General features: G+C 40.3%; 1 protein-coding gene across 4 annotated transcripts in view; it reads left to right on the top strand.

The window, feature by feature from the left end:
• Nucleotides 1-2,459: 2,459 nt before the first annotated feature.
• Nucleotides 2,460-24,198, top strand: part of FNDC3A (fibronectin type III domain containing 3A) — a 113,167-nt gene continuing 91,428 nt past the window's right edge. The window contains exons 1-2 of one of the 4 annotated variants that reach the window (XM_040054754.2): nt 2,460-2,474; nt 21,195-21,323. In XM_040054754.2, the coding sequence (XP_039910688.1) occupies nt 21,222-21,323 (102 nt within the window). In that variant the 5' untranslated portion in view covers nt 2,460-2,474; nt 21,195-21,221. Of the gene's footprint in view, nt 2,475-2,521; nt 2,629-21,190; nt 21,324-24,198 lie in introns of those variants that run through there. The other 3 variants (XM_040054752.2, XM_058419213.1, XM_058419214.1) reach the window with 3 other exon arrangements.

Raw genomic sequence — 24,198 nt, 5'->3', positions numbered from 1 at the left:
TGTTTAGAAAAATCCATTTATTCACAAGCCCCTAAAGAGAGAAAAAGAGGTCCTTATACTGCTTCCCTGATGTCTTCCACCCACTTTTAATATTATTCAGAATGATTTCTAGGTGACTTTAACTGAGTTTCCAGCAGAAAATGGAATTTCATATGCACTTATTTATACGCCTATAAGCTAAAAAAGGAAGGAAGCAGGTGAAGGACTGTGCCATGCAGCGCAAACATACACACCACCAGGACAGCATTCGGATGGGGTGAAGAGCCCTAAACACTCTCATCTAGCCCCTGTCACAGGTCTGTGTCTGCACCCATACACCCCAAAACACCACACAGATTTCTTGATTTTACCTGCAAGGAGGATGCGGGGTAAGCAGCCCAGGGAAGCCAGGAGGAGGAATGGAGCACACTCCCTCCCAGGGGTCTCAGCCGTGTGGCATGTACAATCGGTGCTGCATCATCAGTCCAAACTGTACAGTCTGACACAAAGCCAGGATCTATGGCTGCCTACAGTGGTGCCCATGGCCACAGCTGCCACTGCTGTTCTTGGCCCCACTGCCACCAGTGAGTGGTGCCTGACAAAAGGAAGTGTGCAAACCCTTTTCTGTATTCCACCATGACTGCTGGCCAGTTCTAGAAAGCCGTACTGAAACTGGAATAAGGCAGGAAAATCAGTGATCTTCCAACAGCTGCAGCTGGCAAAAATCTCCAGTTTATGCCCCTGAATGGTACGACCCACTAGTGCTGTGCAGTGGCATTTGTTCAGCCCTGACTCATAGACAGAAGAATGCCATTGAATGAATCACCAGCAGCATTTTCCGCAGTATCTAACGAGGTAGCTCATCCAAATATTGATCAGTCCCAAATCTCCCTAGTTTTTGAGATCTGAGATATCACAGTCTAGTACGCTATTCACCATGAAAATTCTGCATTTGGGAAAGGGGGCCTATAGTGAGAAACCAGGCGATGACCAAACGTTGGTTGGTGCATCCTTTGTTGATAGGAGCGACCTTCTGCCTGCTGTGAAGCTATCAAAGTTATATGAACACTGCTGAAATGCAAGAGAAATAGGAGCTTAGTAAGTTAATAACAGAGAGCTTTAAGGCAAATTAACAAAACCACTTTACAAAACATCTCATTCAGTTTGGTCCACTGCTGCAGAAGGTCATCAAGCCAAACATTGTAGTAAAATAATTTTGACCCATAACAGCTGAAAGGACAAACGTTAAGCAAAGGATAATCACAAATTAGCATTCAGGACATCAGCGGAACATTGCAGGTGCTGAGGGAAGATAGTTCCTCCCTGCACAAGTGCCTGGAAAAGCACATCTCTTCCCTTCCTCTCCAGTGTTGGACACTATGTGCTTGGGCAGCAGGCAGGGGACACCTCAGGTGCCCACAGTCCTGCCCTGCTCAGCCTCACCCTTTGACTTTCACTGTGATAATGGCTGTACAGGAAAGAGGCAATCCTTCCCACCCTTCACTCCACCCAGCAAAAGCCCGGCCTGGGCAAGCCCACCCCCACAGTTTGAGCTGCATGTTACAGGAATTACTGCAGAAACCACATAAAACAATGGAGAAAGGGAGAAAAAGCCTTACAAGAAGTGGTGCAAGTGCATCAGTGAGGTGGTTTAGGTGCCTAGTATCTCCACAAAACCCACCTCTGCCGTCCCAAGTGGCTACCATAACTGATGGAACCTGAAGTCATGGACTACATGAACTCCAAGGACATTTTATGGATGTGTTGCAAGGGTGGTCCATTGACTAATGGAATAACATCTGTGTATTTTATCAAATTATGGGAAGAAGGGCGGTGGTTCGTGAAGTTCTATAGCATAATGTGAGGATGGCCATGGTGTAAATAGTATGGAATAAGGGGTGAAATATATGCTGGTTGTGGCTGGGGTAGAGTTAAATTTCTTCACAGTGGCTGGTATGGGGCTATGTTTTGGGTTTGCGCCGAACACAGGGCTGATAATGCAGGGATATTTCTGTTATTTCTAAGCAGGACTTACACGAGCAAGCCCTGACCCCAGACCCCAGTAGAAGCTAAGGTGAAGGCGCCAGTACTGCCCATCCACACCCCACTGACCCCACTGACCCCACTGACCACCCCCCTGACCCCTGCCCGCCCCCCGCCCGCCACGCCCTCCCCACAGACCCCGCCCCCACAGACCACGCCCACACAGACCACGCCCCTCATCCCACAAGCCACGCCCGTGCAGCCCCGCCCCCCCTCCGGCCCACGCCCCGCCCTCCCGCGCTGGAGGCCTCCGCGCAGGCGCACTGCGCGCCAGAGCCAACTGCCCCCTCGCGGCCCCCCCAGCCCTCCCCAAAGATGGCGGCTGCGCGCCGCCGGGCGAGGCGGAGGGCAGCGCTGAGGCGGCGGGGCGGGGGCGGCGGCGGGAGCGGGGTGCAGTGACAGGTGCGGGGAGGGCGGGAAGAGGCGGCGGAGCGGCGGCGGCCGGAGCGCAGGTACCTCGAGTGGGCGGGCAAAGGGGTGGGGGAAGCGCCGCCCCTGCCCGAGCTGCGCCATCGGGAACTCCCCCTGGCGCTCCCCTGCTCGGCGCCGCTGCCCGCTGGCGGCGGAGCGCGGACCGTTAGCCCGGAGAGCCGCGGGGCCATGGCGGTGAGTAGGCGCTGATGGCGAACCGCCGCCTTCCCCTCCGCGGGGCGGCGAGAGGGGTGCGAGGGGACGGGTGCAGCGCCGCTGCCTGCCCCCGGCGCCTGGGGAGCGGCGCTCCCCGCCGGGGAGGACCGGGAGCCGGCGCCTCCGACGGAGCCCCGCGAAAGAAACTTTGTGTCTCCCTCCCCTCCGTCGCTCGGAGGTGCCTCTGCCGGCCGGGGCGCGGGGATCCGCCCGCTGTCAGCGCCGGGCTGCGGCGCGGCGGCCGCGGGAGGAGGCGGTGGTTGAGCCGGAGAAAGAAGCAGATGCGGAGCGCGACCAGAACAGCTGAGCCGGCTGTGACAGGCGGGGAGGAGAAGGCAGCGGTGGTGTTGGACACCTCTTTCTCGTTGTTGTTGTTGCTGTTGTTGTTGCTCTCCGCCTAAGCCGAAAAGGCTCCCTCGTAACGCCCAGCTAAAGGGATTGAGCTTCTTTATGTAGGTAAAACAGTCTTCCCGAAAACATGGTAATCATCTCGCCGACTCCTAGCAGAGGCATTATTCTTTCAGCCGGATTTACTCCCGATTCCCCCCCCTCCGCCCAACCTAAACAGAAACTTTTCGTTGCTTCTAGGCAACTTAGAAAGTGAAACCAACTAAAAGCAAAAATGAAACTTTTCAGCTGATTTTTATTGTGCGAAGTAAAGAAAATAAGCAGCAGAAACAAGAGAGAATATATTTGGTAGGAGAAAATGTTATAAATGGCACCTCAAGACGTGTTAGTCATTTCTTTAACCCTGTCAAAGGCAATTTGTCAGACACCTGCATGTCAAGTGTTATTCTAGAACATTTCGTGTTATGAAGTAATTTCTGTGAACTGTTCTTTGCTTTAAGAATTTAAGTCTGCATTTCATCAAATACATACCTGATTAGAAATGCCTTAAATTTTCAAGGAAGCTTAAAATCTCTAAATATTTTGCTGCTGAATACTTGGCAGCCTCTGTCTTAGAAGCTGTAGGACCCAGTCCTGCTAAGCTTTCTGCTTAAAAGAGGCTATTTTGTTGTCATGGCAATGGGAAACTTTCTGCTTTATACAGCGTAGAAATTTAACTGATGTGAATCTGCATCTATAGATGTGTTTGCTTTTTTGTGTTTTGAAATACTGTGAGTCACAGCAAATCAGTGGTCCTTAGAATTCAGAGAGGATGATCAGTTACATTTTTTCTGCCTCTTTTTTGTTTTTTAAGGAAATGGTCTCAAATAATTATGAAATTTAATCACATGATGAATGAGGAAGTAGTAAGCTGTCAGGTAGGGAGAAAGCTGTACACATATGTGAAAGTCTGAAGTAGCTGAGTATTTCCAGCATTCAGTATTGGCAAATTGGATAGAGTTCTTGACAGCCTGTGTTTCTACTGAGCATGAGGGAGCAGGAAGGGTGCTGGTCAAGTTTGAAAACACAACATCTAGTCTAGATACGCTCTGTGGACACAAGCCATCTTGACACACGTATATTGAATCTGGGAGTTGTTTGTGCAAACTACACCAGAATGATTTTTCTGGTGACTTTGGGTGAGAAAATGGATGTGCTGCATCAGTTCCACAGGGGCACTGGACACTGATTTTTAGCAGATGAAGGCCTGGTTAAGAGAGACAGAGATCCTTGTCCTCAGAAAGGCCAGGACTCAGTGATCTGTTGCTTAGATCACTTGGTCAGGGAGTGAGCAATCAGCTTTGAGCAGAGTCACAGGCTGACTACTGTAGATGATAATATTAAAACAGAATTAGATGAGTGTCTCAGGTTTGGGGTTTTTTTCGGGGCAAATGGAGCTCTTTTGAGGCTTTTTGATGTATGACAAGCTCTAGGTGTATGAGTTACATGAGGGTCAGGTCATTACACCCAGCACTAAAGTTACCTGATTTCAGTCCATTTAATGGCATTTCTCCCTTTTTCAAGCTGGAGATTCTACTTGTTTGTGAACTTAAAACTCATAAGCTTTAGATTTTTATAGGCAGTGATATAATGGAGATGCAGAAACTTTAATTATGATTTGGACTAATAACTCATTTGCTTTGGGCTGGGACTTCTGTGGATCTTGGGATGCTTTTGTTTGTTAACCTTGCTTTGTGGCCATTTAATTTTACTTGAATTTGGACCTCCATCGGCTAACTCAGTGTTATGCTGATGATCATTTTGGCTGAAGATCTCAAAAAGATCCTTTAGAATTGTTACTGCAGCTTTAACTGCTTAACTGAACATGTTTCTGCAGTGTTCTGTCTTAGGACTTGAGAAAAACTCCTAAAGCCTGACTTTAGGAGAGGTTCGATTTTTCATCCTTGTCAGTACTTTGTCATAGACGGTTTTAACATCTAAATGCTTTTAGATGATGCCACAATTTCCCTTGCTGGCAGGTCACTTCTGCTGTAGTGTGTGCTGTTGTGCATGTGTTGGTCTCTAGGAATACTGAATGCTGGGAAGGTGTTATGTGCTGGTGTTCTGATTGACTGTTGATGTCTCTGTCAGTGGCAAATCCTGTAACCAAGCCGTGTCCCCCTGTTGGGGTTGAACAAACATGCACTCTTGTTCACTCCCAGACAGACAGAAAGATACCAGAGAAGACAGTTTTTGTGAGGATGTAGGCCTACTTCCTAGACTGTGTTGTCTGCATCCATTGACGTTCCTTGTCAGAGCCTGGAACCTCAGGAATTCTTCATCTTCCTGTAGCAACTTTGTATCTTTTTTGACCCCCAGTGTCTAATTGCTGTGGGATTTCTAGTTCAATCTCTGCTAAAATAGTCTACAGATAATGTCATGTTCCATCAGTGCATTTCTGTTATCTAGAATATGAATTGGATTCTCTCTGTTAGAGATGTCAATAACACTTTTTTTATTTTATCATTGATTTCTTTAAGACTGTTGGCTTGGGGAAATTCCCAGGCAATTTGTAGTAAAATTCAACTTCACTGCAATTTAGAGTGTATGAGTTGAATTGAGAGCTGATGTTTTTCCTGTAGGACCAGATTTCAGTAAAAATGGATTTGGCTTGGACTGTCAAGTCTTTAGTTTAACTAAAAGATACTGTCTGTATCTCAGGAAAGCGATAATAGTTTGGAATGAATACACTGCTGCTTTTTCTGTTCAGCAAACATGAACAATGTTTATTTTGCGCATGGGGCCAATGTTTCCTGAGCTAAAGAAATGACTGTGTTTTTTGCTTGTTCTTTGCCATATACAGTAAACTTTGAGCTTCCTTAATGCTGATGTTCACTTGATGTCAATGGAAGAACACTATCAGCCTTTTTCTGAATCTTGTCTATTCATGAAGTTTAATGGTTGTGTTTATGTCCAGTAGTATTTCAGACTGTCATCCTCAGGTCTGTATTTTGTAGGGCTGATGAGGTAGCAGGATATTTAGGAAACGTCTGTAACACTTAATACTATTACATGTTTCTTGTAGGTTGTCATCTTTAATTGTTCCAGTTAATTTACATTTGGGTTCTGATGGAACAAATATTTTTGAAGACATTTTGTTTGCCCCCCAGAAATCTGGTCCTATTCCAGCTGCTGGCACACTCTTGAGCCTGTAACCACTGACAATCTGCAGACTTTTTACTAACCTGTCATAGATGTCTTTAATGAAATGTAAATTAAAATAGCATTTGCTATGCTCTTTTGTCAATAATGAAATAGAATTTTTAGCTGTTCCTTTTGTGGTGGACTCTTCATGACACTTGCTAAGTTATGCACCTTTTTTTGGTTGTATTGATACAGATTTGGTTGTTTGAACAGATTGATAATCTGTTTTGGTTACTACACATGCTGAAGAAACTGTTGGTCTTCACTTTGACGGCACAGTTGTGTAGAGGACTGTGTTACTACTCTTTTTGGATGTGTTGATTTAGGAAGCTTTTGTATTCAGAATTGCAGTACCTCAGGAGCAGAATATCCTTTTATTTTCTAAATACTTTATTAAAACTTTAGCACCATGCTCATTAGTGATGTCTTTGCAGCACATTTCAAACTGAGTTAGAGTAGACATGCTTAGCCCTCTTTGTTCATGGCTCCACGTAGATTTTCACTGTTTATGTCTAGGCAAGCACATATTTTGGCCTCTGTCTCACCAAACCTACCAGTATATCTACCAATTTGCTTAACAGAATTTATATTTTTGTCTCCCTTTAAGTTTTTACTTTTCTAGGATTTGTGGACCTTCTGCTCATGCTGTTCTGCAGTCACTTAGGTTAACATTGGTATCTTCTCTTTTGGTATAGTACCTTGGGCATCAAACACCACCCCAACTGCAGTTTGCAAAAATTAAACAGGAGCACTGAATATGCCTGTGGTGTACCTCCCCCCAAATTTGCTGCCAGAGTTTTTCCAAAGCATTTAGGACAGATGAAAAGATACACTGCAAAATTCTGCATTTATAGACAGCAGAAAATATTGTACCTAATTATATATTTAATTACTTGAGGCATAACAAATTGTCAAAAATTAAATTGCCTACAAGTTTGCAGTCCCCTTAGAGGTAATTTTTATTAGCCATTAATAAGAGGAGCACAGCATTTGTTGAAGACATTTATTACTAAGATGTAATAAATGTCTTCAACAAGGTCCAGAAGGATTTACATTGTGGCAGGTATGGATAGGTAGTAACTTTATTCTGTAACTGGAAGTGAAAAGGAATACGCAGGTCACAAATGTTAACTTTACCTTCTGCATAACAGTTCTTTTTAAATTTGCTTTGGGTTTTTTTGTACCTTGGATGAATTTAAATCTGTGAAGCTCAGTTCTTATTTGCTTTTGATTTTTAATAACTTGAGGTGAAAATAAGCTTAATCAACCTTGAGCTTTACTGTTACTGGCAGTAAAAAACCTCTGTAGTTCACAAGTGTAAGTACTCCCTTGTACATGGGGTTGAGTTTCCCCAGTGTAGAGACCCAATGGCTGTGGTATACAGGATCGTGCAAGCCTGGGCTGCTGCCCAGCTGTTGTTTCATTTCTCCTCACTAGCGTAGCATACTCCATACCAGATCTTACTCCTTTGATTATAAAATAAATCCTTCTTTTCTAACTTCCAGTTTTTAAACTGCAAGGTTTTGGTTTTTATAGTTTGTTGTCCTTTTAACTGGAAGAACTGTTTCTACTAGATACCTGCACAGAAGGGAATTGAAACAACAGAATAGCAAGTAGGAGTAATTTTACTCTGTGACAGAAGAGCACATTTTAGGTAGGGACAGAAAATCAAGTAATAATGATCTACAAAAAGTGTGCATGTTGCTGGAAACTAATCTGTAAGCAGAAATTGAATGGATAAGAAGGTTCAGCACAAACTTTGGTGACTTGCAATATCTTGGCAATGAGAGGGAGCTGTGACTATAACTATGCAGTAATATTTCAAAATATGTATTGATAGACTCTTAGGGGACTTTTTACAGTAATAATAAATGTCATAAAACACAAGAGTTACCGTGCCTCTGCAAATCCTGTAGAGTCTATTAAAAATGTAAATGGGGAGGATGACACTGTAAGACAAGTATTTATCCATTTAATCTAGTATGAAAGTGGATTGAAGATATTGAAATGTGAAGTACTAAGAAGTTAGGACTAAAGCTGTGGAAGTGAGCAGTGACTGTTGGCATTGAGTAATCTTAAATGCAGCTGAAATATATTTTGTTTTAATTTGTTCAGGCTTGCTAATAACTGCCCCCATTTAAGAATATTAGTTTATATGCACATTCTACTCAGTGGCGGCATTTCAATGGTGAGGATAAGTTACCATAAATGAAGTAGTAGATCTTAAAAGAAGCCCAGTGCATTTAAGTATGTACATCATGGCAATACAGCTCGAAACAAATCAGTTTCTGTCTTTGTGACTGGATTGTCGACAAATTGACAGCTATTCAGTGTTGCAACTTCATTTGTAAAAGAGGAAGCTAAGAGCAGCTTTGTCCTCTTGACTTGATTGGGCAATCAAACTAGTTGGTCCCATGGTGTTTTGATTAACTAAAACTTTTCTAGGAGGATGGTGTAGGACTTGGGAGAAGGGATTGCTAATATCACCTGAGGAACCCGCTCTCATTGTGCTGGTCTTCCCCTTCAGTAGCTGCAGACACTCCTCCATTGGAGAACTCTTGAATGAGTAGCACATTCAGACTTCAAGAGTTGTGTTCAGGTTGAGGTGTTGATTGAATGTTCTCTCTTTCTTTTTTTTTTTTTTTTTGGTGGATTGGTTTGTTTGTTGGTTTGGTTTTTTTGTTGTTGTTTTTGGGGTGGCTTTTGTTTGTTTTAGTTTGGATTTGTTTTGGTTTGTTTTGTTTTTCTATGGTGTTCAAGTAACTGCTTCTGCACCATTGTGACTGAGTTTAATATTAGGAAAGTGAAGCACCTAGCTGGGTACCTCTTGACCTTTTTTACTATCATGGTCTGCACCTTCATGAATGTGATGCATTGACGCTGGCAGAAGCAGCTCCTCTTGAAGCACTTCCTCTGTTTATTCCTATATTTAGCATTCACTAAATTTTGCACATTTTTTGTGTAAAGTCAATCAGGAAACTTCTGTGTTAAAACTGACTAATTCTTATGTGATTAATTTTAAACTGCAACTGTCCTACAGAATAATTCACTTTGTTGACCAGTTGCTTGCGGTGCTGCAAGTGGGATCTGCTAGAACGATTTAGCAGAACTGACTTAGAGGAGTTTAAATTCATGATAGTAGAACGCCCTTCAGATGTTTGTTAGGCCTCAAAAGACCTTCTTTTTTGCTGAATTTTCACTCTTGGGAAGTAATTTTCATATGTCTGTCTTGATTTGTCATGTTCTGTTGTTGTCCTGTTCCTTATGGAAGCAGAGATCTACAGCTTTTCCAAAAGAATCAGTGGAGAGAAATTTTAAAGTCTCTTATACTTGTAGCCTCATTGATCCTATGTCACCTTACATTTGGATAGCACAGTTTTCATTTTTCAGAATGAGCAGGAAAAAGCTGTTTCATAAGAGTTCTTTAAAAGCTGCTCATACTGCTTGAGTCATGAACTCTTTGTAGCTCCAACACCAGCAGCTGTCTCTGCAATAAATTTATCTTACTGACCAGTTGCAGGCATTAATAGAAATATATCCATGTTTTTAGTTTGCCTTAAAAGTATCATATGAAAAATTATTTTGGAAATTTCTCATTGCTACTCACAGCCTCTGAGAAAAAGGAGTCAATGACAAATGAGGAAGTAGCTTGATTCTTGGCATTGAATTTGCTTGTTTTCTCAAAAACTAAGCATGATATTAAACAGAAATGAAGGCAAAAGTAAGTTAAGTGGAAAAGGCCAAGTTGGTTTTGAAGCCATGTGATTTTCAGAAAACAAACCGAAGGAAATCCAGTCCTGGCAGAAGCTTAGAAGAATCTAGTTTTGCTGGTATAAAAGTAAAACTATGAGGGTTTAAGGAAATTCTTGAGAGTTACAAGAGTGTAAAACAAAACATAGTTTAGGTCAGTGTAGCATAAATAAAGTGTAATTGTATTGCAGATCTTTTACAAGCAGTGCAAAAAATACACTATGCAGTTCATTCTCCTCATTTATTTTTGGGGGTGATTCCCATGAGTATCTAAATGGAAAATGTTCTCCAAGACAGAGGAGGTCACAGTATTGCATCTTCTGTGTGTCAGTGCATTGGATTAATGTACCTGCTAAAGACTAGGTATAGGTTTGCACCTGGCTGCTGACAGTTTGTTCTTTGATTGTACAATGCACAAATTAGTTCCAAATAAAATTAACAGATTAATTTGATTTGTGTTAGGTTTGCACTTACCCCTTACTAAAAGCTTAGATTTCTTTGAAGATCTAAGAGGGACAGGCAAATAGGTGGGAGGTACTGAATTCTTCATGGACAACAGCTTCAAGTTACATGTACTTCATCCAGATAAGGATTGTGGATATCTTTTTAATACTATAATAATAACATCAACATTTAAAAACAGAATATGATGTTTTCAAGTAGTTTTGATTGCATCGGTTTTGCTGTGTACAGTCAAGCGTTCAGCACTTGTGCTGGGCAAGCTGAGCTAGTAAGTGTCCATGAACATATTGTGCCTTTATGGATGACTGGTTTATAACTGTCTAGTTTTTCCTCTATGTAGTCTTCACCTTCAAAAGTTTAGTTTCCTGCATCAGCTACTATTAAAAACTTAGCCTCTTTGGCTCAGATTCAAAAATTGCTGGCTCATAAATACAGATGCATTAAACTTGAACAGCTGGGGTATTTCCAATTATCTACTATGCATTCTTATAGAGGTTATAGCACCCATGGCATGAATGCATGAACTGCATTTGAAACTGCTCCTAAATCATTGCAGTTTATAGCCTGGAGTATGAAGGTAACCTGAAATAAGTATTAATTTACTATAGCACACTAAACTCCTACAGGTTTAAGCTAAGGTTTGCTGTTATGGGACTTGGCCATTCTTGCTCCGAGTAGATCAGGTGGTGACTGTTGGGCATGTGTCACATCTGGTAACTCTTTGGCTGTTGACATGCAACTTGCATTTGCTCAGCAGTCAGTATTTCCTTCATAAGAGTACTGCATTAATTTTACACCTTTTAGTGTTCACCTTCCAGTGGTAACATAGTATGAACAGAGTTCTGGATTGTGTTTCTCAGACTTTGAGAATTATGTTGGGTGAGTGCCTGTGACAACACTTGAAGTATTTCCATGTTGATGGTAGATGTTGTAGATTCTTTTTTTTTTTTTTTTTTTTTTTTAAATAGGAACTTCCAGTGCTTATTAAAACCTTTAGCATATCTTCCCTCTTAAGTGACTGTCAGACTTCGATTTTGTTGATTTACTTCATGAAAGGATACTATTTTTATCATTTTCCTGTATTGCCTATCTGTGACTTTAGTATTATGATCAGCACTGAAGAGAATAGCCATTTTATTTTCACTGTACTTAAAAGGAGATTGACCAATTAGTGAAAGAGTAATGTTCCCCAGAACACCCTTCTTCTAACAGAAAATAACCCTTCTCTGTTCTGATGGAAAGTATTTTATCAAGTGCCCCAGGAAAACATTTCTAAAACAGGAAAAATACTTTATCAGGAACAAAGTGTATATTTTAAATAAATTGCATATTAGTTGAAATAATTAGTTTAGAACTGTAAAAGAAAAGCTGGTGTGCTGTAATTGCCACATCTGAAACTCTTTGACTGGAAAATGTGGTAAATGTACAGGGAGGGAGGGAAATTAAAATCCTTCTGCTCAGTTCTGATTCTTAAAAACAAATACAAAACTCTTCAGCATGCTTCATAACTTTAATAGCTCAGCTACAACCTTATGGATCTCTGGGTAATTATATTCTAATACATTTCTACACCAGCTGCATCACTCTATCTGAGCTTTTTCCAGTAGTGCATTAAGTGATATTACTAACATCTGTTGTATATTCTTTGTTCTTCCCTCTTCACCCTAGGGCTGCATTGGAATATTCTAGAATTTTTCTCATTTTAGCATATTTGTACATCTTGTATTTGTATTTGTATTTGTTCACTTTTGTCTCGTAAGTTCTGAACTGGATGGCCAATGTGACAGATGGGAAGGAGTTATAATTTTTAGAAGTCTGAAGTTGTGAGGCAGGAGATACATTCTGAGGACTGTAGAAAATAATAAAAAAATTCATCTCACAGTAGACACTGTATTTACTTGTAAATGTCTCAATCACAAGGAAAAAGTTTAAATAGTAGCTTGCATCTTCTTGAAAGGAAGAGTCAGATGTGAGCCTCTAATCTATATAAAATAGGGCTTTTTTGCTTCAACCTTTTGAAAGATGTTTATTTTTCAAGTGCATCTGCTGTCTTCACATTGGAGCATTTAATGCATCAGGATTGGGTGATGGTTTTATGGTCTTCCAGGTTCTATAAGTTCATTCCTGGGTTTTTGGCAAAACTAAATGTTGTCTCCTGTTCAGAAAAGCTTTTGTTTCTTACTGGAAGTTACCTGGACTGGAGGATAGGCCTTGCCTGTGGTTCCTGGGGGAGTGTAGCTGCATGAAGACCCAGGTGAAGAAGGAATGTACACCTGCTCTGCTGTGCTGAAGCCACTAGGAAAACACACCCTATGGCAACCTGAAACTGGCAGCTGTAATATGATACTGCTTGAAGCACAAATGAAACTGCAGTACTGACAAAGAAATCGTGGAAAAGCCCTGGATTTGTTACTCCTTGTGTAAGAGCAACATGCAGTTTGGGAACATTTAGTATTGATTTCATTAAGCATTTTCTAACCCTGCACCCTTCTGCTCTGGGTGCTTTTGTCTCGTCCCTGCTTAAACTTCTGTCCTTGTGTTGTATAGAATTCACGGCGCTTCTGAACAGCTCTATGGGATGATAAAAGATTGTGTCTTTTGTTCACTAGATTTGACAGAATTAGGATGTGAAAGAGTACTAAGTATTGTGATGATATGTAGGTAGGTAGAGAAGCAATACTCTGTAAATCAGAAAAGCTGAGGGAAAAAACAGCAATGAAGTTTTTCCTTAGTAGGCACCCACTCATAAAGCCACACTGTGGAGTGTGGCTTTATGAGTCCTCTAGTTGTGAATAAATCGATTAATTATATTTTGTATCAAACTTGATAGCCAGAGGCAGTGGATCTCTAGGAAAGGAGTGATCCATATGTTTTTCTTGTACACAGCACTGTTACTAGTTATCTCTACATTACATCATAGTAATGCCTACATTCCAGCTGAACTGAAAAGCTTGTTTGTGTCGCATGTTCCTGCGAAAGTGTAACTTTTTAATTCATAACTATCCTCTAATGCAGCCTTCCTGTTTTAGGAGAAAGGCCAGATTATAAAGCAGTTCTGTTATGGACAGAATTATGGGTATATCAGTATGTCTTCCAAAGTTTGAGCCTTAGGTGTCCAAGTTTGAGTTTTGATTAGCATTGTCATTGTTACTTTGAAATTTGAATTGAGAATCTGACAGCTTTTAAGGGCTTAGAAGCAAGCTATGTCCCTCTCTCTGGCTTCTGATCTACTGTAAACCATTCAACTTTGGCATTATGTGTTGTATTTTGTTTGACTAATATTCTGGAATTTATAGGAGGATTCTGCTTGACGGGGTCTTTTGGACAGTGCCTTCTTCAGCCCTTTGGTAGGACCTTGCAATGTCAGGTTTTGACTTTCTTCAGCACTGGTCTCCAGATGTTTGGTCATGCACCCCATATGCAAAGAATGTTTTAAACATGCACCTCCAATAAATGTAATCTTTTTAATTATATGCATATGCTACTCTATTGATATATGTATACTATAAAGTGTATTTAAAAAAAAAGAAAAAAAAAGATAAAGTATAGATGAAAAGATGAAAACCAGCATTTAAAGGATGGGGTTTTTTCCCCTTGACAAAAAATATTTTTTTCTCACATGCCAAGAGTTTGACTTGTGCTGGGGTGTGTTTACCCCTCTTTGGAGACTGCTGATCTACAAGATTAAGAATTTTGCAGCCTCTCGGAGCAAGGTATGCCTGTGCTACACCATTCTCATTATCAAGATACCTTTTTATTATCTTTATGGACAGACAGAATTTCCAGTGGTGCAGTGCATGCCCATCACAGAATCATAAAATGTGCTGAGTTGGAAAGGGCCTGTCGTGATCATAGAGTCCAGCTCCTGGCACTGCCCAGGACACCCCAGGAGGCACACCTTGTGTCTGAGAGCATTGTCCAAACACTTGTGCTTTTTCAACAGGCCTCCAGGAAGAGTTTGATTAAAGGCTGTCAACCAGCATCATTCAGGTAGTGGTATCCAGCTAGCAGGTGACCCCTGGCTACTCTAGTGCTCTTGGTTTCTCCTTGTCTTTCATGGGCCTAAGCCCAGGAAAAGCCTTTGTGGCATCTCTCTTATAGTGGGAGGAGGAGGTGGCTGAGAAGAGAAAACTGAACATGGTATTCCAGATTCCACCTTATTAGCACTGAATGGCAGGGAGTAATCACTTCCCTGAGCCCATTGGCTGTACTTCTCTGCTAACACGGCCTCCTGTGCCTTTGTTGCTACAAGACACGTGCTGCTGACTCATGTTGTTTCACCTTGGTGATCCAGATGATATAATGCTGATGTGTTTTTCAGAGACTATCCTTAAGATCAGCTGCGAGTCTCTTGGAGATGGAAATGCTGATCCTGTGCATATGCAGAGGAACTGCACTGAATGCACTGCCCAATGATCTCAGCCTTACAATCCTCCTTAACCCTTGTTGAACAACTGACAAGAGTAAGAAGCAGCGTTGTATTGTGCTTTACAACTTGAGGGTAATGCCACAGAAACAATAAAGGACCAAATCTGAAGGCATTTAAGGGTTGAGTTAAATTGTCATTACAGTTCAGGAAGGCAAACTTGCATACTGAACTATGGAGTGGAACACAGTTCTTGAGCTTTAACATCATTTAGCCTTTTGCCTTGTTAGTGTAATTCATTCCTTAAAGATTTCCTCAGGCATAGGCCCTGGAATCTAAACAAATCACATCCAGCAAATGTAGATACCCTCACTGTGTTTCAGCTTTGATAGGCTTCAGAAAACTCTTTCAAGGTATTTTCAAATTGATATAATAATAGGGAAAATTAATAGCAGTTCAGGTGGGGGTAGTTGGCAATAGGTAGTTTACAATGTAAGTCTTGTACAAAGCATTAACCTACACAATTTGGTTGTAGTCTCAAGAGACCCTGTACTTGTATTGTAGAACAGATTCAGAGTAGACTGATTTTGCAGTCCTGAATTGACTTTGAATGTCTGCTACTAGTTCAGTATGTGCAGTATCAAAACAAGAAATGAAATAGCTGTTCATGTAGCAGTTACTGCTGTGCATGAAACAGTGTAGATTTCTAAATAACCATGCATTTAATGCTCCACCAGTAGCAAATTACTTCTTGGCTGCTTTTGTGCCTAGCAACTGAGAACTATCTCTCTATTCATCTAATGTGTTCCCTTCCTTGTCTGGTCTCTTTTAATATGTCCACAAGAGTGGTGCATTGAGTAGGCCTTAAATAAATCCTTTGGTTCACCCCACACATTATTTTACCCCTTCTGAAGGCTGCTGCAGCAAAGTTTTCAATGGTGCAGGAAATCTGACAATAGGCTGGTGAATTGTTTGTAGTGGTTTTGCAAGCTGAACCTTACCTGTTGTACAAATGCAAGTTGTTTTTCTTGTGCTCTTTTCAATACCTCATTAAATCCTGAGTATATCCAGAAATTAGATGGAGTTGGAGGACACTTACATCATCCAGAGCGGCTTTATGAGGATTAAGGCTGAAATTACAGTATCCTTTGCTTTTGGTATTTTCAGTATGTAACAATACGTTCAAGAAGTTGTTGCTCATACTTGGAACAGTTAGCACAATTTTAAGTCAGAAAATTGGAGACAAATCCTATGAAGTTATTCCAGTAGAGATGGTAGGTATTTGCAGCCAGAGGCAGGAAAAACATCCTCCCCTCCATGTTGCTAAGGGAGGTGGACCTGTTGTTACAACTGATAAAGCCTTTTGGCAAGCTTGTGTTTTACTGTCCACTTTTATTATTCTGTCCTTGTCAGAATCAACTCTTCACAGGATTGAGTTCATTCTTTTTTGTTTAGAAAGAGCACCTTTACCTTTATGCATTGATACTTTTTGCTCTGCCTGACTTTTTAAGCTATTCATGCCATTTTAGTTGACTGAAATGACTCAGTCTCTTATCACTGTCAAGGCTTGTCATTTCCAGACTTCCTTTTGACTTCCTTTTTTTTATTTATTTTTTTCTGAGAGGCAAGTTAAAAACATGTTCTGTAATGAGAAGCCAGGAACTGATTATCTTCCCTTCCTACTGGAAACTCGCATGGCTCAACAACTCTGTATTTACTGTTAATATTTAAGCACTGTCCATTCTGTTTTAATCCATGTTTTTCTATTGAAATGTTCTTTAATGCCAAGTAAGATTTTAAGGCTATTTTTCCACCTATTAGTACCTTTTTTCAGCAATATCTATCACCAGAAGATTTGTATGAAGTTAATTGGACAAGGTTTTTTCAATCAATCGTAATTGTATTTTAGTTCTTTACAAATAACATCCAGTGTTGGCCTCAAATTATTGTTTGCTAACAGGACTAGATTGTCCCTTTTAGAACACAGTATTTAATGCAAAACTTTTACATTTCTTCCCTGAGAAGACCCCTGAGACTTTCCTAGGACCCAAGTTACTTGCAAGTCTTTTTCAAAAGTCCAGGTAAATGTCTTTAAGAGGTCTTGAATGCAAACTACTAGGATCTGCTGATCTAGAGGCTCTGTCTGCACACACTTGAGGTCCTTGCATTGAATTTGATATAATTTATTTCCAAAATATGTTTATTGAGCACTTCTGCTTGTCATGATTCCAACCTTTTGTCCATTTTAGCCAACTTCTCCTGCCACACATTCTCTCTTTTCAAATTAGTATCTTTCTTTGTCATCATGGCAAAAAAAAAAAGAAACACCTGCAATGGGTGAACAGACCATGTCTTACTGCGTGACCGTATTATATGCACTGACTTGTATGGATTGCTGCCTCCCAACTACTGATGGGCGAGAGGCTTTTGATGAACGTGTAGTATAGACCCACACTGGTGTGAAGTTTAAACCTTTAGTCTTCGAGACTAGTTCAGTGACATTGCAGAGAAATCTAATATTGTATTGTCAAGAAAACTTTTTTTTTTTTCCTAGATTGATTACACAGTCTGCTACACAGGTAGCACTTTTATTATTGTTGTAGAGGGTGTCAGGAATAACATTCTACGTAGTACCTCCTGTCAGGGTTTATCGATGAGCAGTGCACTCTGTCTTCAGAATAAATCAAATGCTTGAATCCAGACATGGCATTTAGCTGTGTACCAGTTAAGGCACAAGAGACTGCGTGCCAAAGGTGGACTACCGACCTAAGCCCTTGGGTGCCTGAGGGAACCTAATTTTCACACAAATCAAATTATTAAACACTTGTGCAAGAGAATGGCAAGTTGCCTGGTGGAAGAGAACCTGGGGGCACTGGTCAGCCGCAGCTGAACATGAGCCAGAGTGGCCAAGAAGCCAATGGCATCCTGGCCTGTATCAGCAGTGGTGTGGCCAGAAGGACCAGGGCAGGGATTATGCCCCTGTACTTGGCACTGGTGAAGCCACACCTCAACCTTTGTCAAGCACTTGGTCCCTCACTACAAGGACTCTGAGGTGCTGGAGCGATACCAGAGAAGAGCAGTGGAGCTGGGAAGGGTCTGGAGCACAAGTCTGGTGAGTGGCAGCTGAGAGTTAGGGGTGTTTAGCCTGGAGAAAAGGAGACTCAGGGGAGACCTCAGCACTCCAGAAATGCCTGAGAGGAGGGTGGAGCCAGGTGGGGGTCAGTCTCTCAAGCAGGAAGTGATAGGACGAGAGGAAATGTCCTCAAGTTGCACAAGGAGAAGTTTAGATTGGATACTAGGAAGAAATTCTTCACCAAAAGGATTGTTAAGCATTGACAAAAGCTGTCCAGGGAAATGATGGAGTCACCATCCCTGGAGGTATTTAGGAGATATGTAGGCATGGTGCTTAGGGACATGATTTAGTGCTGGGTTAATGGTTGGACTTGATAATCTTGAAGATCTTTTTCAACCTAAATGATTCTAGGAACGAATGAACCTGAGACCCAATGTTAGACATGTTCAGAGCTACTCCAGTCTTGGAAGGTCTGAACAGGTTGTAATGATATTTGTATTTGAGTCAGTTTAGGTTATGTTTAATTCTCACCAGTGCTCAATTTGATAGACACGTTTTGATTTATGCCTAATAAATGGTGATCACACTGGGTGCATCATAAGTTATGAATTCAGTCAAAAGTGTGTGATAAAGGCACTTAGTGCTTTCTGTTACAAGAGACAAGTCATTAGCATGGTGGCTTGGAAATAGTGAGCTCCATTTACCTTAAACGTGGGGAAATTCAAGCCATCTTAGGTCAGGAGTGTGTTGCATTATTGCCTGGGGTCTTGGATTACCTTTCTTTCTGTGACACTTTAGATAGTAGCACAAAATATTTGGAGCTGTAAGACCAAGAAATGGCACATCAAGCCTGTTTGCAGCTGTTGTGGGAGGAGGGATACTTTGATTCTAACCTCTGCTTTCAGGCTGTGCATTCATTTTGCATTAAACAGTCATTGGATAATATCTTGGGAAGCTTACCATCACACTTGCTGGTTTGAAAGGTAATCCAAATAACTTTCATCAGCCCTCTGCCCACCTGCAGAAGTGATGAAGACTGACTGTAGCCTGGAGGATTTGTTTGATGCTAAGGAAATCTTTTAAAGTAAGGTAGGAATAAAAAACCCTGTCCTTATTGCTTGAGAGACCAATTAGTCTGACTAAGCAGGTATAAATGACTTGGCATAGGCATTGATGAATTCTTAAGTAATCACAGATAGGTTTGAGTGTTTTAATCTAGAGAGATTTTTCTTTCTCTCCAACTTAAATCTTTGCAGATTATACCATGGAAGGAAATGAATCACCTAAATAATGTTAAAATGCATTTTTATTGAAGTTCCTAGTTTTACAGTAGGACAACCATCACTATTGGGCTAGTTGAGGTGTCCTGTACGTGTGTAGCTGTACAAGAGGCCTGCAGTGCTTTGTTAACGTGTGCGTCCTCCTGTACTGAGAGCACTGTACTACACATTGCAGCCCACAGCAGAGCTACAACATCCACCCTGGAGGGGCAAGCAAGTAAAAACATTGGGTGGGATGAAGTTTTAGCCAATGCCTCTGAGGAGTAAGCTGTACCACTTAACCAAATATCTCTAGAGCCTGATACTGACGTTAGTGTCATTAAGCTGGCTTTATCACTCCTTCCATTTTATCGTTTTGGGGTTTTTTGGGTTTTTTTTTTTTGGTCTTTTTTCTTTATTTGAAGTTAATGCTGTAAGTAGTAAATACCTCTGTTTATGAGCAGATAGTATATCTGAACTAGAAGTTTGGAAGTCTTTGTAGGGTGTTTCAGTAGCCAGATGATATCAAGGCAAAGCTTGTAAAAGGCTGTAACACTACTGGTTGTCAGGCTGTGTAACTCTAAAATTGTATTTACTTTTTTTTTTTCCACCAGACTAACTGTAAGTACTGGCTAGGAGAGGCAGTTCTGCTTTAGAAATACTGTACAAGCTCCTTCTCAGCCTAATCTTGATCTATGTTTGATGTAAAGCACTGTTTTCAGATGCAAAATGTGATTAACTTGTGGGAATTCTGAATGGGCCATTCACCCCTAGTGAATTCTTTCCATCTGTCTTTCTGTTTTGTTAAGAAATATCAGTTTCTCAGTTCTTGTTGATCTAATTCTTTTTTTATTTCAAAAGCTAAGTGTACTAGGTCTAGCTGGGATTGAGTTAAGACCAGTACAGTAAATCAATGTAATTTAGTGACTTTTTTTAAACAAAATTAAATGCAATTTCAGAAGCAGATTCTTAGTCTTGCCATACTTACTCCCAGCATGGAAAAATGTTAATCTTCAGCTTTTTCGGTCTTAATTCTTCCATTCAGTCTTCATATAGCACTAAGATGCAAAATATCAGAAAACACGTTATTTGGATTTGTTAATATAATTGAAAGGAATACTTGGCTGAATCCTGCTTTCTGTAATATTATGTGATATCCCTCAGAGTTAAAGTGTATCACTGCTTTCATGGGCCTCTTGCCTTTGCAGCTTTTTTTCTTGTAATCAGATTTCTTGTAACTTCACAATGTGTGCTAGCGAGGGCTATTTTGTAGTATGGTTATGAGGATTACAATTGTGTGTGTGGGCATTATCTCTTCCCTTCCTCTCCAAGTTCTAGCTGCTGATTAAAGGGCCACTGGTTATCAGTGACACAGCTTTATTTCTGGGTCTAATAAAGTTTAAAATTATGAAGTGTCAGATTGTGCAGAAGATTTTATTATTATTATTATTATTCGTTTATTTGTGCCTCACTAGGACATTTTCTAGTAACAGGTTGTTCCTAAAGTAAGTATTTATCCATTATAATAGGAAAAGTGGGTTGACTATTAAAAAAGAAAAATAGTAAGTGTCCCTGTTCGTATACCTTGTTTTTTTACCAGTTTCACATGAACAAGAACAATATATATGTAGGTTCTAAAGCAACTGATTTTTTCTTTTCTTTTCTTTTCTTTTCTTTTCTTTTCTTTTTTTTTTTTTTTTTTTTTTTTTTTTTTTTTTTTTTTTTTTTTTTTTTTTTCTTTTTTCTTTTTACCTCAGTAGGTGTTTTGTCAGCGGTGCCCGTCAGATGAAACCTTGGTTTGTTACAAAGTTGAAAGATTGAGGTTTCTTAGCTCCAGGGTAGTGATCTGTCTTCTTCTGAGGTACAGCCACTAGAGGGGGTGTAAAGCACCCTCTCTATATAAGGCTTGTACTAAGTCTTGTACTAGCTGACAAAAACACCTCTTCAGGTTTGTGGGATCGCTGGTTGTTGTGGAAACATGCTTTCTTAAGGTGTCTGATTTCACAATCTTCTTTTGTTGTTGTTATTTCTAATGTGAGGTTTTAAGGATAATTTTTCAGAAATATTTGTATCGTTTAACCATCTGAGTAACTTTTCTCTGCAGGTGATCTTGTGAATTAGTGTACCATCAATGATGGCAGAACATCCACCGTTACTGGATACCACTTCAATTATAAGTAGTGAAATCCCTCTTCTGACTTCCCCTATTGTTAGTGGGGATGGAGCACAACAGGTAAGGAAACTTTAGTATACTTCTTTTTTCCTTCCAACACATCACTGACATGTTGACATTGTAAATGATAGTAATTCTTCATCTGAAATATATTTGTGCATCTTTAGGCATACACTTGTGTTAGAGATTGAGTTAAAGGCAGAACAGGGATCAGATTTGTAAGAAGTACGAGGCAGAAAAGCTGTGTTGTGGAAGAACCTCTTCATGGAAGAATGGGACCGAATAGCTGCCAAGTTCTCAAGCCATGACTGTGTCTTAGTTTGGAAGTTATAGATTTATATTACTGCAAGATCTTATTGAAGTGAATAAACCTTTCCCTATGGTAGCTGAGGCACATGTGCTGATAACATGTGCTAATAACCATGATCTCCAGACTGATACTTGCTTACAGCTGGGTAGCTTGAATGATGGGACTTGCTTTTGTATGTTAGTGTCTGCCCAGACAGTTCTTGAATTTGTATTTCTCGATGGCAATGCAACCATCTAGTGCATCAGCTGCTCCACTCAGATTTGTGTCACTTGTTCATGATGTGCTTTGTCCCATCACCCAGATCTTTAAAAAAGTCTGTAGTCCTTGTCTGCCCCACTGTCAGCCACTGCACTAGGTGACCAGTGGATGGCCACTTGCTAGACTTTGCACTGCTGATCACTACATTTCAAGACTGGCACTTGGTCCAGTTTCCAGTCTAACTTGGTGCCTGTGCTCTGTCTGTGCTTCATCAGTTTCTGTGTTATTCAAAAGAGTGTCAAAAGTGTTGCTGAAGTCCTGATAAACATTAGCTATTCTCTCCCCTCATTCACCAAGCTAGTAATACACTGTAGATGGCCATCCAGGTTTGTTTGGCATGATTTACCCATTGTGAATCCATAGTGACTACCCCAAATCACCTTTTTGTCCTTAATGCATTTGGAAACGGCTTCTAGGAACCTTTGTTCATTCACCTTCCCAGAGCTGAAGGTGATCTTGGCAAGCTTCTTGCTCCCTGGATCCTTCTCCTTGCCCTTTTTTGAAGATTGCACTGACACGTGCTTTCATCTAGTCCTTGGGAACTCCCCCTGTTCACCGTGACCTTTCAAACACAGTTGAGACTGAGTTACTTGTTCTGCCCTCCGTAAAAATAAGACTGTCAGTCTGTACAGTCAAGCTTACGCTGCAATCATGCCAGATTTTGAGTCTTATGTGAGTTTAAATGTTCTTTTGGATATACGTTTTCTTTAAAATGTTGTCTCTTTCTCTGCCAAGTAAGATTGAAACTAGAAAACAAGCAAAGTATTTCTTCAATGAAATTAATCTGTGAGGGTTTGTGTTAATCTTCTAATGGTTAAAACAACATACATGCTGTTGTTGTTGTTTTTCATTTAAAACAAATTGCAGCTCATTGCGACTACTGTCTAAAATGGGACTGGTAGTAATCACATGTATTTTAAAAAAGAAAATTTTCATTGGGCATTGGTCATCAATAAGAAAGTCATTTTCTTTTCTTTCCCTATTTCATGATAACTGGCAGTTATACAACACAATGTTGAATGAAAGTTGCAACCTTCATTCTCTGTCCTTCCTTTGTATCTGATACAATATTCATGAAGAGTCACCACAGTGGCAGGAAACTTCAGTGGAACCCTTTTTGCATCTGGTGATTTAAAAGCTATCAGTAGGTAGAAAATACTTTGTATATCTTAAATATGGGAAGTCCAGAATTGCAGGGGCTGTGTTCTCTGGCAAGGTTGCCCAGTTAAGACTTAGGCCACAGAAAGGTCAGGCCGTTGCTTATTTATGACAGTCTTAAAATAATTGATGTGTGTTTTATATGGTACTCATGAAAGGGGTAAATACTGCACTTGAAAGTGTTATGTTTTCAAGTAAAAAAACCCTATAGTATTGAGCCTTTTTTATACTTTAAAAAAGTATTTAAATTTGAATATTAGTTCATTTTATTCCTTTGTTTTCCCTTGAACTTTGAAGCTATAAGAAGGGAGAAGACTTCTACTTTATGATGGAGTTATTAATTTTTCTGTGTCTTTTTACATAGCTACAGTACACACCTTTTTCAGCAATTACTTCCTTGATGTATGAAAAGTACTTGTCCAGTTCCTTTCATAGCAGCATTGATGTTGGATTGCATAAACTATAACTTAACCTTTAGAGCTGACAAAATTTGTGTTACTGCAATCAAAATTCTGAGCTGTTTTGTCCATGTAAAGAAATGGATATTTTCTTCTATATTCATAGTGTGTAAATTGGTCTGTAGCTGAACTAATTAGTTTTAGTCAGTTCTGACTGGAAAGGTATTGAAAACCAGTAGAAAATTTTTTATTTAACTATTTTGCTTCTATGTTGGTATTTTCTATGTTAGACTAGCTAACTGTATACTAAACTTTCAAGATTTTTGTTCATCTGTAAAACATCTGAGGAGTTTTTAAATCAATTTACCCCTTCTTACATTTTACCAGAATTAACTCTTGTAATTATGGTGACTTGGATTGTTTATACTGAATAACTGAGTTACCAGATGGATACAGACCATTCTGTACTTTTCTGGAACAGTTCATATCTTCAAGATAATCTATTTCAAATACTTGAAGTTCTGCTAGCAGTGTAAATGTGAAATAGCAGTACAAATATTTGAACATGTTAAGATGAAAGGTCATATGCTTCAAATAGCGGAAGTGTCTGATCAGGTTAAAGCCGTAACTTTCCACCATGTTTTAAAACAAAACAATCCACAAAGTTAGAGGAATGTGTTAGTGTTCAGTCAGAAAACATGGGGAACTTGAGCTGTGTGGATGTTTGTACGTCACTGGGTGCTGTTGTAGGAGATTGCCTGGTTCTCTGTCCCGCAGAACAAGGGACTGCTGTAGGTTTCATAGGATAAAA

The sequence above is a fragment of the Hirundo rustica genome, chromosome 2 (assembly GCF_015227805.2).
Source record: "Hirundo rustica isolate bHirRus1 chromosome 2, bHirRus1.pri.v3, whole genome shotgun sequence".
NCBI classification, from domain to species: Eukaryota; Metazoa; Chordata; class Aves; order Passeriformes; family Hirundinidae; genus Hirundo; species Hirundo rustica.
Note: the sequence above shows the minus strand (reverse complement) of the source record. Positions and strands in the feature narration are given on the sequence as shown.